Raw genomic sequence first — 12,965 nt, forward strand, 5'->3', positions numbered from 1 at the left:
TGGTGCACTGTACGTAATGGGCTTGGCCCGGGGTCTGTGCGCAGCGGGGCCCAGTGACCGCTTCTCTCCAGCATGGGGGAAGGTCGGGGCACGGTGTCCTTGGCCACGTCTCCAGTAACCCAGGCTTCTGTCCTTAGTCCCTGCTCTGAGCATGGAAGGAGGGAACAGGGGTCTCTGGGGCTGGCAGGACTCGTGGCTGCAAAGAGCCCAAGCCCCTCCGTCTCTGGGATGATGCCCAGGACAGGACTCCTTCCTACAACAGCCAACGCCCAGCCCAACAGGGGGCTTCTCCCCTCCTTAAACCCCTGTAGGGCTGCCCTTGGAGCCTAAGCCTCTACCCGCTTGTCAAGACTGCCAAGGATGGGTCTCTACAGGCCTGGTCACTTCCTACTCCTTCCAGCCCACCGACCCCCCCCTCCCCAGAGGAGGGCTTCTGTACCCATTTGCCCCCTTCCTCATCTGCTTTGAGCCTGTGCTCTGAGGTCCTGACGCGTGCTGAAGTCAGCATGCATGTTTGCATGGACAGGTGCAGGCATGCCTGTGTGCCACATGCATGCGGGAGGGCCCAGCCGCATGTCCTGCATTGTGGGCAGATCCTGAGCATGCTCCCTGAGACGGGTGCGGCCTGTCTTGGAATGGCAGGGACGTAGTACCTTTTCACATTCGTGTGTATCCATATGTCTTTCTACACATGTGCTGGTATGTTGGTCTGTCTTGTCTCCCCTATAGACAGGAAGCCCCAAGCCACACGCCAACGGGCGCTCTGGGAAGGTGACGTCGAGACTAGCCCAGCCTAATTTGGGGATCCTGGTCCTGCTCCACCGAGGAGGGAGGATTGCAGCCCCCACCGAGGAGGGAGGATTGTCCAGCGCAGGGTGGGGTCCGAGTCAGGGATCGGGGGGCCTGGCTTATAGCGTAGAGGACTTGGTGCTGCGCTGGGGGTCAGGAGGCCCTGCCCCGATGCCCGTGTGACCTTGGGCAAGGCCTTCGAGCTCTGTCTCCACGTTCAATCATCTGGAGAACCCGGGGTTGGATCTATGATTCCTGGCTGCCCCTGAAGCCCTGACGATCGAGATTTTAAGTCGGGGGGCAGGAGTGCGCTAACTTCGTTGGTGGAGACAGCTGTGGCTAGCGCCTGGCCTACGGGCCCTTGCTCGGTCCTGGGGTGTCCTGCTGAAGGGTAAGAGGAGGAGCCATGCCAGGCAGCGGCCCTAACGAGAGGATGACATGGCCTGGTCCGGGCCTCCCCGCGGCACCCCCAACGCGCCCTCTCTCCTCAGCCCCGGGGACACCACCCATCCCGCCCTTCACCCGGACCCGCAGCCTCATGGCCATGTCTCTGCCGGGCAGTAGACGGGCCTCTGCTGGATCCCGCAGGTGAGTGTCCCCTTGGCTTCGGAGGGTGGGAGGAGGGAGGGTCTCTGCCCCACCCCCCACTGCCACCAACTTACAGTGTATCCTTGAGCAAGTCATTTCCCCAGTTTTCCCAGCTTTAGAATGGGCTTGCTATCACTCACCTCCTCCAGGAACTACTGAAGGGCTCAAGGGACACAGTGGATATAAAGTTCTCCGAAGCAGTTTAATAAACCACTGGACCCGAACCATCCTCAGTATTGCTGTTGAGCTTCACAGTGACCAGGGGGGACTCGTGCCGTCCTCCACTCTGACTCACATGGCCCCCCACTTTGACCTGTGTGTGCCCCTCCTCTTGTCCTTACCCCTGCCTGCCCCCTCTGCCCCACCTGCACCAGCCCCTGCAGGGCCCTCCTCGGGGCTCGGGGGCCCCTGGAAGTGGAGGACCCCTGGCGAGGGCAGATGGGACCCCACCCTTGGCCCCGCCCAGCCTCCATTCCTGTCCTGGGGAGCCAGGAGGACCAGCCTGCTCCTGGTTTTCCATCTTGATTTGCGCTGTCTGTTCTGTCACCCCTGTCTGTGCGTCCCCCTCTCCCCGCTGCTTCTCTTCCCGGCCCGTGACCCCGCAGCGGGGGCCCTTTGGGCCGCAGCGGCCTGGCGGTGTTCGCCCAGTGTCCGCAGGTGCCTGCCAGCCCGAGCGAGCACCTGCCTCTTCTTCCTGCCTCCAGGCGCACCTCTCCCCCCGTGAGCGTGCGGGACGCCTACGGCACCTCCTCTCTCAGCAGCAGCAGCAACTCGGGCTCCTGCAAGGGCAGCGACAGCAGCCCCACGCCCAGGTAACCCCTCCCCGTGCCCGGCTGGCGATGCACCTGCACCCCGCGCCCCGGCTGCGCGGGTGGGGACCGGCCGACTCTGGCTGCGCGACCTCCAGCAGCTCATTCCCCCAGAGCCTCAGCTCCTGCCCGAGAGAGGGAAAGGTGACGCCCGGCTGCACACTCTGGGACTCCCTGTCGCAAAGACAGGGGCTTACATGAGCCAGGGGTGATGCTTTCAGAACCGGGGCCCAGCGGCAGGCAGCTCCCTGAAGTGTCGGGGACCCCCGTCCCGTCTTCCTGCTCTACCGTCCTTGGGGTACAGCTTTTGCCCTCGCCCTTACCAGAGGCTCCTACACCTCCAGGCATCAGGTCAGCCTCGGGGCCAGGAAGGAAGAAGGTAGAAAGGCCACCCCCCCCCGCCCCCGACAAGAAACTCATGTTTTCTGAGAAGGGACACTTGCCCAGGAATTCCGTCTACGCCTTGCCGGCTGGCACTGAGACATAGGATTGGGTGACAGCTGCCGGCCAGCTGGTGTGGGGAGCGCCAGCGTTGTCCCTGGTACCCTGCCACCGTGCACAGAATTGGGGTTCTCTTGGGGGAAAAGGCAGGAACGGAGAGCAGCAGGCTCCTAGGGCGTCTGCCGTCCTGCTCTCCTCGGGGGGTCCACCTGCGCCCTGGCAGAGCTGCGGCAGGTTTGGGAGGCGGAGTGTGTTACAGTGCAGCACATGCTATGTTGTGCACTCCAGAGAGGGGAATGGAACTGGAAAAGCAGGCTGCGGAGGCAGGTGAAGGGAAGCTGAGCGCTCCATCCTGATCCCCCGGAGGAGCCCGGAGCTCGGGGAGCGCGGGCTGGGCATTCATTCTTCCAGTCCCTGAGTCTTTCCCTTATCCGTCAAGTAGGGCTAACATCCCGCAGGCTTCGGTGAGTTGATGTCTTGGCTGGTCTTGCCCTTCCAGCGGAGAGGGTGTCGTTGGTGTGAAGTGATGTTCAGATCACACTGAGGGAGCCGTTCTCAGAGTTTTCCACCTCGACACACATGATGGGTGACACACACACGCAGGACCCACGCCCCAGCCTCCTGGCCGGGACCCCACCCCGAGTGCAGGGGGCGTGAGCGGGATGATGTGCTCACATTTTGCAAAGTATACGATTGGCAACTTGAACACCTTCTCATTAGTAGCAGATTTTTGCAGTGCACGTCATAACTGCAGCGCAAGGGACTGTCCCAGCCCTGAGGTTGAGCACTGCCCCCGTGGGAGGGTCTTCTTGCCCATGTGGATGGTAGCCATTATGGGCGAGCAGCGGGGCCTCGGCTGTGGCCTCAGTGCAAACAGGTGTTCCGAGGCGGGAACAGCGGAGACCCACGGATTATAGTATGTTCTTCTTCTCGGTTATTCATATATTTTTTTCCGCAAAGATAGAGCTAATGAATAAAAATGTATGAGTGTGAAATGCTATATTAGAAAAAATCCACTCATGAAAGCAAATGGGAAGAGTGAGAACAGTGTCTTCTCTGATTCTCCACTGTACTAGTTTAACTGGTTTGCCCAGGGCCCGGGGAGGAACCCCTTCTCACTCACCGCAGCTCCGCGCCCCTCTAGCGCGAGTCCTGGCACGGCGGCCCACAGACGGGGCGTCCCCAGCTCCGACCCGCGCCACCCCTCTGCCCCTTGTCACGCGGAAAACAGGCTGGCGTGTGATAGGCCTTGAGTTAAACCTAGGGACCACGGGGTGAGTCAGTAGAAGAGAATCCGCCCCTTTCTCTCCACCTCTAGCCCCACGCTCTCTGCAGCGGCTGACGGTTTACGAAAACTTTTCCCTCCAACATTAGGCAGCTCCCGCGGAACCTTTCAAACTGCCTCCTCGGCGGCTGCTTCGGCAAACCCGGCCTGTCTGCAGACCTGTGGGTGTCATCGCCCCTCCCTAAGCCCCGGGGGTCCGCGTGCCCTGAAGGGGCAGCGTTGGGTGGCCACAGGGCCTCTGGTGGGCTGTGTGAGAGCCCGTCCCCTGTTCGGCCGAGACCCGGGCAGCCTTTCTGGCACACGCGGCCGCAGGAAGCCTGGGCCGTAGCATGCTGGAACCGGGTGCTGTCCTTCTGGGGGCGAGGCCGCCCTCCGCCCTCCTCCACTGGGCCGGGGTGCCTCCACCGTGCAGTGCTGAGACCCGGGTGTGCTCGCCACACACACACGCACGCACACACACATGCACGCACACACGCATGCATGCACACGCACGCACACGCATGTGCACACATGCACACACGCGCACGTGTCTGTGCCCCCCCAGGCTGGGCAGCAGGTGGAGCCGGCTTGCTGCCACCTGAGGGCACAGCTGTGGATGAGGGGATGCCCAGAGCCGGTGGGTGTTCACACTTGTGTGTGTGCGTGCCCTCGAGCACGGGCGTGTGCCTGCATTTGCGTGAACCCGTGTGTGGGCTGCTGTGCTGGTCCTTGTGAGTGTCCCTGAGGGTGGCCGCAGGGCGGTGGGGAGGCACGGGCACGGGCGTGTACACACGGAGGTGGGCGTGCAGGCACACGTGGACCAGGCGTGTGCGTGGCCGGGCGAGCGCGCTTGTACGTGAGGACAGCGAGGAGGGCACCAGAGTGCGTTTGCAGACAGCGGAGCCTGCACGCGCGTCTGCGCTCCCGGTCCCCCCCAGGGTCCGGCAGGCCAGGCCGTAAGGCTCTCAGCTCTGAGGGTGCGTCCTCCTACACAGGGCGGGGTCCTTCCCCCCCCCCCCCGCCGCAGGCCCTGGGAGAATTACACAGGGAAGGCGCACCCGCCCCCCCAGCCTCTGGCCCCCCCCTCGTTCTCTGGGTTCGGAGACCGGACACCGGAGTTCTGGGATCCCCCCCGGGACTGAGATGGCAGCATCAGTGGGACGCCCTGCGTGGTGCCGGGCCGTGCGCTGGCTCTGTCATGCGTCCCCACCCGTAACTAGGGGAGCCCCAGGCTCCCCACTGTGGTCTTCACTCAGAAGAGCTTTAATAAATCCTGCCTTCCAGAAGGCCCGGGTGCTCTCAGGCCCACACGGGCTGCCGCGGAGGCCTAGCCCGGAGCCATCTGGTGGCCGTGGGACCAGGACGGTGAGGGACGGCTTCCCCGCTGACACGTGTCCCCTTGCAGGCGCTCCATGAAGTACACGCTCTGCAGCGACAACCACGGCGTCAAGCCCCCCACCCCGGAGCAGTACCTGACCCCCCTGCAGCAGAAGGAGGTGTGCATCCGGCACCTGAAGGCCCGGCTGAAGGACACCCAGGACCGGCTGCAGGACCGGTGAGCTGCCAGCCAGGGGCAGCCCTGGGGACACGCCGCCTTCTCCACACTCAGAGGCCCCAGGGCCCTGGGCACTTCTGGGAGGAAGGAGTGGCTGAGGGCTTCCCGGCACCCAGCCTGCCCTTTCCCTTCCGGCAAAGGCCCGTAGGACCCCCTTTCTAGAGCCCCAAGCCATCCCCCGCCTCCCCTCCGCTGCTCTCCCGGCCGGCCCGCTGGTCCTCCCCACACCCATGGCAGTGCTCTCTCAGTTTGAGCCTGGTGGCCCCTTTGGGCCACTTCTTGTCCCCTGGCTCCTTTCCAGCTGGAGAGCAGGAGCCCAGGGCATTCTCCTTGGCTTACCTTCCCTGCGGGGGGAGAAACAACCCCCCGGCCCCTTTGCTTCCGCCCAGGGAGTCACCAGGGGGCTCTTGGCCCACGGGTTCAGGCCCCAGAGGCCTTTCTGCTCATGTACTTACAGACGATGGGACATCATGAGAAACCTTTCTCGAGCTCCTACTCAGCCCCGGGGTCCCCCGGGAGCCCCCGCGATCCCCTCTGAGCTCACTCTCCGGACCTGAGGGCCAATCCTGACCCTCTCGGCTGCTACCTTTCTGGGCCACCGGCTTCATCTTTATGACCGCAGCTTCAGCACTGCCCCCAACTCTTCGCCATCTCCTCTGGACAGTGTCCGAACAGGCAGCCGACTCTGAGTTGCCCTGGGCACTGGGGGCCGGGGCAGGCCGACACGATCATGGCTTCTTTCCTCTTTGCTCTTTTTGTAAAACTATGCAGCGTGATGCACACGTCACTCACAGCCCGTAGAGTTCCCCTCTCTCAAGTGTACCACTCAGCGATGTTTCGTGTAGGCACCGAATCATGCAACCCTCACTGGTATCTGGTCCCAGAACATTCTCATCACCCCAGAAAGGAAAGCCATTCCCGGTAGTAGTCGTGGCCCAGGCCCCTGGTAACCACTCGTCTTTCTGTCTTTATGGATTCGTCTGTTCTGGACACCGCATATAAACGGAAGCCTGTAATACGCGTGAGCGTGGCTTCCATGGCCAGAGCTTTGCCAAGCAGCCGATGCGGTTTGGCTCTGCTGTGGTTCTGAACTACGGGAAGTTACAGGTGGCATTCTGTGGCCTCCTTCTCTGTTGAGTTGGCATTTCTATGTTTATTTCCCGTCATCTTCTAGGTGATGCCCTGGGTCTGCCTGGCCACTTGCACTCACGGGCTCAGGAAGCAGACAGCCCGTCTCCCGGCTTCCCTTCTGGGGCTGGCCCAGCGGCTCGGGCAGACCATCTGCCCTGCGTAGTTTGGGCACGCCGCCCTGGCATGGACGGGCCCCACCTTAAATCCCCGGCCGCTCTCTGCCTGCTAGTCCTGCAGGGACCCATGGCAGCTCTTTGCCGCACGTGCTTCGCGTGTTCACTTTGATACCCGTCTCCTGCGGTAACCTACCTTCTCCATAAAGAAGCTTCTACCCCCTGTGCTTTTGTTTGCTGTGCCCCACTTCCTGAGATGGCCTTGCCCCCATGCTGCTCCCTGGGCAAACTCATCCTTCAAGGCTCAGTTCAACTGTAATGTCCTAGACAGGGTGGGGAAGCCAGAGCTGCCTGGCCTGGGGTCCCACCCGCTCCAAGGAGAGAGGGCCAGGGCCCAGCCCCACGGAGCATGCCCAATCCCTTCCTCCAAGCAGCTCCTCCCTCCCGGCACTCGGCGTCAGTGTGGCAGGTTTCCCTAGAAGGAACGCCAGTAAGGGCCCCGTGCCCAGTGGCCCGTCTGTCATGGCCACTCTGAGCCGCTCTGGTTCCCCGCTGCCATCACGGCGCTGTGTCCTGGTAGGCGGGCCAGTCCGCCCCTTCCCAGGTAATGCCATTGCTGACCTTGCCGGCCACCGCAGCCTCTCAGCCCGGACCCCTCGACGTTCCGCAGAGCACACTTCCTGGCCTCATTTCCTGAACTGACCCTCCCATCTGACTCCGCAGAGCGCACGGTGCTTGATCGGGGATGGTCCCTCTGCTGGGCTTCTCACCCTCAAAGTGACAGTCAGCCCTGTGTGCATTGCGTTTCCGTGAATGGGGGGCACGTGGGCCGCATGGCTGGGGTGGGTGCCGGGGTGGGTGTGCCCCGCCCCCCCTCTCCCCGCAAGACCTGCTGGCTCGGGAGTGGCTTTCCTTCACCCTCACGGCCTTCACCGCATCCTGCCCCGTCTCACGCTGCCTTTTCCGCCAGACTTGATAGGATGTTCTTCTAACTCGCCTCCCTCCGCTGCACCCCAGATTCGTCTGTGACTCGGGGTGCCCGTGTCTGCTTTGCTTGACGCTGGCCTCTTCTCTCGGAAATGGCCTGTGCCTTCTTGTCCATCTTTTGGGCCCATCCCCTTCACAGTAGATACAAAGCAGAGATGACCAGTGTGGATAAAAGAGAGCCACCTGTGGTCACCGTTTTCCTCTGCCGCACCCACCACGTTTCATCCCCCGCACCGAGGGGAGGCGTGAGGCCGGCAGCCCCCCCACCCGCCACATGGTGGCAGTAAGTTCCACAGCAAAGCAGAGCAGCCCACTGCCTCCCCCCTCCGGGGGCTCCGGCGGGGGACCCCCGAGGACAGTCTGCACCACCGGCTTTCGTAGGGGCAGAGATTTTACGTTTAGTTCTTATTGTCTTAGGTTAAGATTTTAAAATAGATGTGTTTGGTTTTTATAGCAGTAGGCATTTATTTATACACTGAGCGTCTTTCTTGTCTAATGTCTCCTGTAGGTGATGGATTTAAGTGGGGACGGTCGTCTGCATTTCAGCCTCCCGGGCTGAGGATGCAGAGGGGCCTAGACATTTCTTCTCCCCCTACCCTGACCCCGGGGGATGGGGGGAGGAGGCCCCTTGGCCACCCCCTCACCCCTCTGGAGTGAGAAGGATGCACTGAGTCAGGGCTTTTGTGTCTGGCTCTGGGCCAGGAGGCACACAGGTCCTCTGTCCTGGGTGACAGCCCTTCCCTGCTTGTCCTTGGTGGTGGTGACAGGCCAGGCAGCGAGCATGTGTGTCTCCTCTGCTCCCAGGGACACCGAGATCGATGACCTGAAGACGCAGCTGTCGCGCATGCAGGAGGACTGGATCGAGGAGGAGTGCCACCGCGTGGAGGCCCAGCTGGCCCTGAAGGAGGCTCGCAAGGAGATCAAGCAGCTCAAGCAGGTCATCGACACAGTCAAGAACAACCTGATTGATAAGGACAAGGGGCTGCAGAAGTACTTCGTGGACATCAACATCCAGAACAAGAAGCTGGAGACGCTGCTACACAGCATGGAAGTGGCCCAGAACGGCATGGCCAAGGAGGATGGTGCCGGGGAGTCGGCCGGCGGGTCCCCTGCCCGCTCCCTCACCCGCAGCTCCACCTACACCAAGCTGAGTGACCCCGCCGTCTGCGGCGACCGCCCCCCCAGCGACCACCTGGGGGCCTCTGCTGAGGACGGGGCTGACAGTGGCTTCGCGGGGCTGACCGAGGACACGCTGAGCCGGACGGACGCGCTGGAGGCCAGCAGCCTGCTGTCGTCGGGGGTGGACTGCGGCCCGGAGGAGGGCTCGCTGCACAGCAGCTTCGGCCTGGGTCCCCGCTTCCCCGCCAGCAACACCTACGAGAAGCTGCTGTGCGGCCTGGAGGCCGGGGTGCAGGCCAGCTGCATGCAGGAGCGCGCCATCCAGACGGACTTCGCGCACTACCAGCCGGACCTGGACGCCATCCTGGAGAAAGTGACCCAGGCCCAGGTCTGCGGGGCAGTCCCTGAATTGGGGGTCGGGGGCCCAGAGCTGGAGCCCCACCCCCTGGGGCCCAAAGACCCCAACTCCGCCGTGGTGGTGACGGTGGGTGACGAGCTGGAGGCCCCAGAGCCCATCACCCGAGGGCCGAGCGCGCACCGGCCGGGGGCCAGCCCCGGCCCCGGCCCCGGCCCGTCGGTGAGCGTGGCGTGCCCGGTGGAAGAGGAGGCGGCGGCGGCCGCCGAGAAGGAGCCCAAGAGCTACTGGAGCCGCCACTACATCGTGGATCTGCTGGCCGTGGTGGTGCCGGCCGTGCCCACGGTGGCCTGGCTCTGCCGCTCGCAGCGGCGCCAGGGCCAGCCGGTTTACAACATCAGCTCGCTGCTGCGGGGCTGCTGCACTGTGGCCCTGCACTCCATCCGCAGGGTCAGCTGCCGCTCGCTGAGCCCGCACGGCCCGGGCGCCCCGGCCCGCAGCTCCCAGCTGTGAGCGCCGCCTGACCACGGACGGTGGGGCTGCCGCTCTCCCTCCCGCTCGTGCCCCGGGGGCCTCGTCTTACTTCCGTTTGGGGTTTGGGAGTGGCTCGTTCGGGACGTGAACAGTGTCGGGGGGCTGGCAGTCGGGGTTGGGGGAAGGCACCCTCAAACTGTGACAGAGGACAAGGGAAGAGAGACCAAAGGCAGGGAGGCACGCCGAAGGGACGCACTGCAGAGAGGGGAGGTGGGCAGGTGCCCCCACCCGGCCCTGTCCACCTGGACCTCCGCACGGGGCTGCCCGCCCACCCCCTCCTCCCTCCCCGAAGTGTCCGGTGTGTCGATGTGGGGAGGCGGGGCCTGAGGTGCCCACGGGAGCCCCCCGCCCCCACCCCCGTGTCCCGCGCCCACGCCCCTCCAGCCGCCCCTGCCCTCAGTCCAGCCTTCTGGGCCAGTATTAGCTCCTCGCCCAGAGCACAGGCCACCGGCCCAGGACTCGGAGCGGGGTCTGCAACCCCCGGGCTCCGGCTGCAGTTCCAGCGTCTTCCGGCCGCTCCCCGCTCTGGGATTCGGAAGCCTCGTCCGGCCATAGGCACGGGCCGGAGGAAAGACGGGGCGATGTTGGGCACGAGGCGGCAGAGCGCAGCGTGGCTCTTGTGTCTGTTCGTCCTGGACCTTCCTCAGGCTCCGCTTCCCTGTCGCCGCGTCTGGCTGTGTCAGATCGTTCTTCCCGTGAGAGCTGAGCCGGACAGGCTGGTGCTGGGGCTGGAGCGTCTGCGGGCCCCAGAGGAGGAGGCAGGGGGCTGGCAGCCCAGGGGGCCTCCTCCAGCCCTTCTGAGACAAGGTCCTGCAGTCCGGGAGGCGGGGCTGGACTCGGCAATCCTCAGCTGCTTTGAGAAGCCCGACGACTGCCCCTGGAGCTCACCCCAAGTTTCTCTGGGGGGCCTCGGGCCCAACTTCTGCTTTGCACTATGTTCACTTTGGGGCTTGGCTCTCATGCACCCCAGCATCTCCACTGAGGGGCTGCTTGCATTCTAGGGTGAGGGCTCCTAGACTTAGACCTGCCTGCCTCTGGAGGGACTCCCAGCAGGACGGATGGCACGATGGGATGCTGAAGCCATGATGTTCGTCCCGGCCAAAGCAGGGTGCCCCGGGTTGTCTCTCAGGCAGGGACGGGGCAGGGCAGGTGGGAGCCCTGCGGCCTCCCTGCTCACAGCCTGAGGCCATGTGGCCTGGGAGCTTCACTGTCCCCCCTCCTTCCCTGGGACCCCATGTGGTCCCCCAGCAAAGCTGCTGACATTTTACCACCACTATTATTTGACAGAGTAAATGCATTCCTTCTCCCTTGTGGGGCTTACACCCATCTGGTGGCCCCTCCCACTCTTCAGAGGTCAGGCCCCACATCTGGGGTGGGTTGGTGGGACCCCGGGTCTCACTTATCCCTCTGGCCCCGGGGCCACTCTGGTTCTCTGCCCAGGTTGCTCGCCCACCCCCGCTGCTCCGACAGCCGCTGCCTGACTTAGGGGGCCCGCCTTTCCTCTCTGCGCCCTCCACTCAAGGCGGGGGGGCACCTGCATGCACTGGGAGTGGGCAGCCAGCTCAGCCATGGGGGCGACAGCCCCCTCTGCCACACGCTTTGTGCGTCCAAGGCTCCCCCCACCGGTTGGGGCCTCAGACAGACCAGCCATCCTTAGTGGAGCTCCCCCACCCCAGCCAAACCAGACCCGAACTCCTGGGGCCTGGCTGGGGCTGCCCCACAGACGCTGGGGTCGGGACACGGGGGGGCGGTGGACAAACCCAATCCAAAGCCAGCCGGGCCTGGCCGTGGACCCAGCCTCCTGTGCCGTGTACTCGCGAAGCTGCCTAGTGTCTCCTTAGAAGTAGCCCAAGCTTTGCCGAGAAAATAAATGTATGACTCCATTTGACAACATGAAATCTATGTATTTTTCACACTGGAATTCAGTCGAGCCGCGCAGCCCCTCTGCTCCTGCCTGTGTCTTGCTATCTGTGGCCTTCCCGTCGTGTCTTGTGTTTCGGTGGACGTGGTCGGCGCCGCAGCCGCTCCGTCCCGCCGGAGGACGCCCCGCTGAAGGGCCGCGCCTGAGGTGAGTGGGGCCGCCGCTCTGGGTTGCGGGGCCCTCGCCCACAGCGTCGAGGGTCTTCTCTCGGAGCCTGCAACGGGCTTGTCCTCCTCGGGTCAGTGGAGGCGGTGGCTCTGCGCCAGGTCCCGGGACGGACCCTGCGAGCACGCGGGCCGGTGGCCCGGGCCCTGGTGCGCACGCGCGCGCGTGCTCAGTAGCCGCATCTCTGCAAGGGGGGCAGCGCCGCGCGCGCAGCTCCGAGCACCGGGCACCGCGGCCTGCTGGCTCCCGGCCCTGGCGCCGCGGGCCACGGAGTGTGGGGCAGGAGGGCAAGGCCAGGGCCGGGGGCCGCCCGCGCAGTGCTCTTCCTCCAAAGCTCCCCCTTTACTTTCTTGCTTAATACCTCCTCCTGCTGGGCCATGGGCTTGCCCTCCTGCCCTCGGCTCCTGGCGCAGAAATCCTCGGGGGACCTCCCCTGCCCCCTGGCCTCCGGCTGGCGCTGATTCAATCCTAAAGGACATTTCCCCAGGAACCACCTACTGAACCGCTGGTCCCTTGGAGCCCAGCGGCCAGAAGTGGCTTCTGCTTAGTTGGAGGGCCTGGGTCTGGGCCTCTCTGCTGCTCCTGCTCCGGGCTCAGGCAGGAATCAGAGCCGGGGCTGCGACTCTGCACCGAGAGCTGGCCTCCAGCGGAGTTTATTCTGCGCATCTCCCAAGGGGATAGCTTAGCTTTTCACTGAACAGCCTTCCCAGGCATCGCTAGCACCAGGCTGTCAGACAGTGAGCGCTTGGGGAGGGGCAGGCATCCACGAAGTTCTGGGACAAGGGTCTACCGAGGGCCTGAGCCCAGGGAACTCAGGACCTCCTTCTCTGACCTAGGGGGCCAGTACCAAGAAGTCACAGCATACTCTCTCATTGGGCCATCCCCTCGACGGAGAATTCAGGGGATACAGGAAGATGGAAGGTGGGGAGGGTCTTCATTTTGTCTCCTTTGTCCTGTTCAGACAGAGTTGTACCCACAGCAGACAGCTCTGAATTAAAGCATGAAAACACAGCAAGACCCTGGGCCTGTTTTCTTTATATCGTGTTTCCCCTCCACCCGGAGGAGCGAGGCAGGGGGCTCAAACCATCCCTGCCAAGCTGGGAGGCACAGTGAACACAGGGAAGGGCTGAGGGGAAAGAGATCCTTTCTGAGGTTGCAGGAACCAGAGAGCCGCATGCTGGCTCAGCACTGCCA

At 63.9% G+C, this 12,965-nt stretch overlaps 1 protein-coding gene across 3 annotated transcripts in view; it reads left to right on the top strand.

The window, feature by feature from the left end:
* Window positions 1–12,780, top strand: part of SNPH (syntaphilin) — a 36,260-nt gene extending 23,480 nt beyond the window's left edge. Inside the window, exons 3-6 of one of the 3 annotated variants that reach the window (XM_045883856.3) lie at window positions 730–1,377; window positions 2,082–2,189; window positions 5,297–5,446; window positions 8,482–12,780. In XM_045883856.3, the coding sequence (XP_045739812.1) occupies window positions 1,196–1,377; window positions 2,082–2,189; window positions 5,297–5,446; window positions 8,482–9,664 (1,623 nt within the window). In that variant the 5' untranslated portion in view covers window positions 730–1,195 and the 3' untranslated portion in view covers window positions 9,665–12,780. The remainder of the gene's footprint in view (window positions 1–729; window positions 1,378–2,081; window positions 2,190–5,296; window positions 5,447–8,481) is intronic. The other 2 variants (XM_064572999.1, XM_064573000.1) reach the window with 2 other exon arrangements.
* The last annotated feature ends 185 nt before the right edge of the window (window positions 12,781–12,965 follow it).

Source organism: Mirounga angustirostris, unplaced genomic scaffold (genome assembly GCF_029215605.1).
Source record: "Mirounga angustirostris isolate CCGP_5_RB_7025 unplaced genomic scaffold, mMirAng1.0.hap1 SCAF_10, whole genome shotgun sequence".
Classification (NCBI taxonomy): domain Eukaryota; kingdom Metazoa; phylum Chordata; class Mammalia; order Carnivora; family Phocidae; genus Mirounga; species Mirounga angustirostris.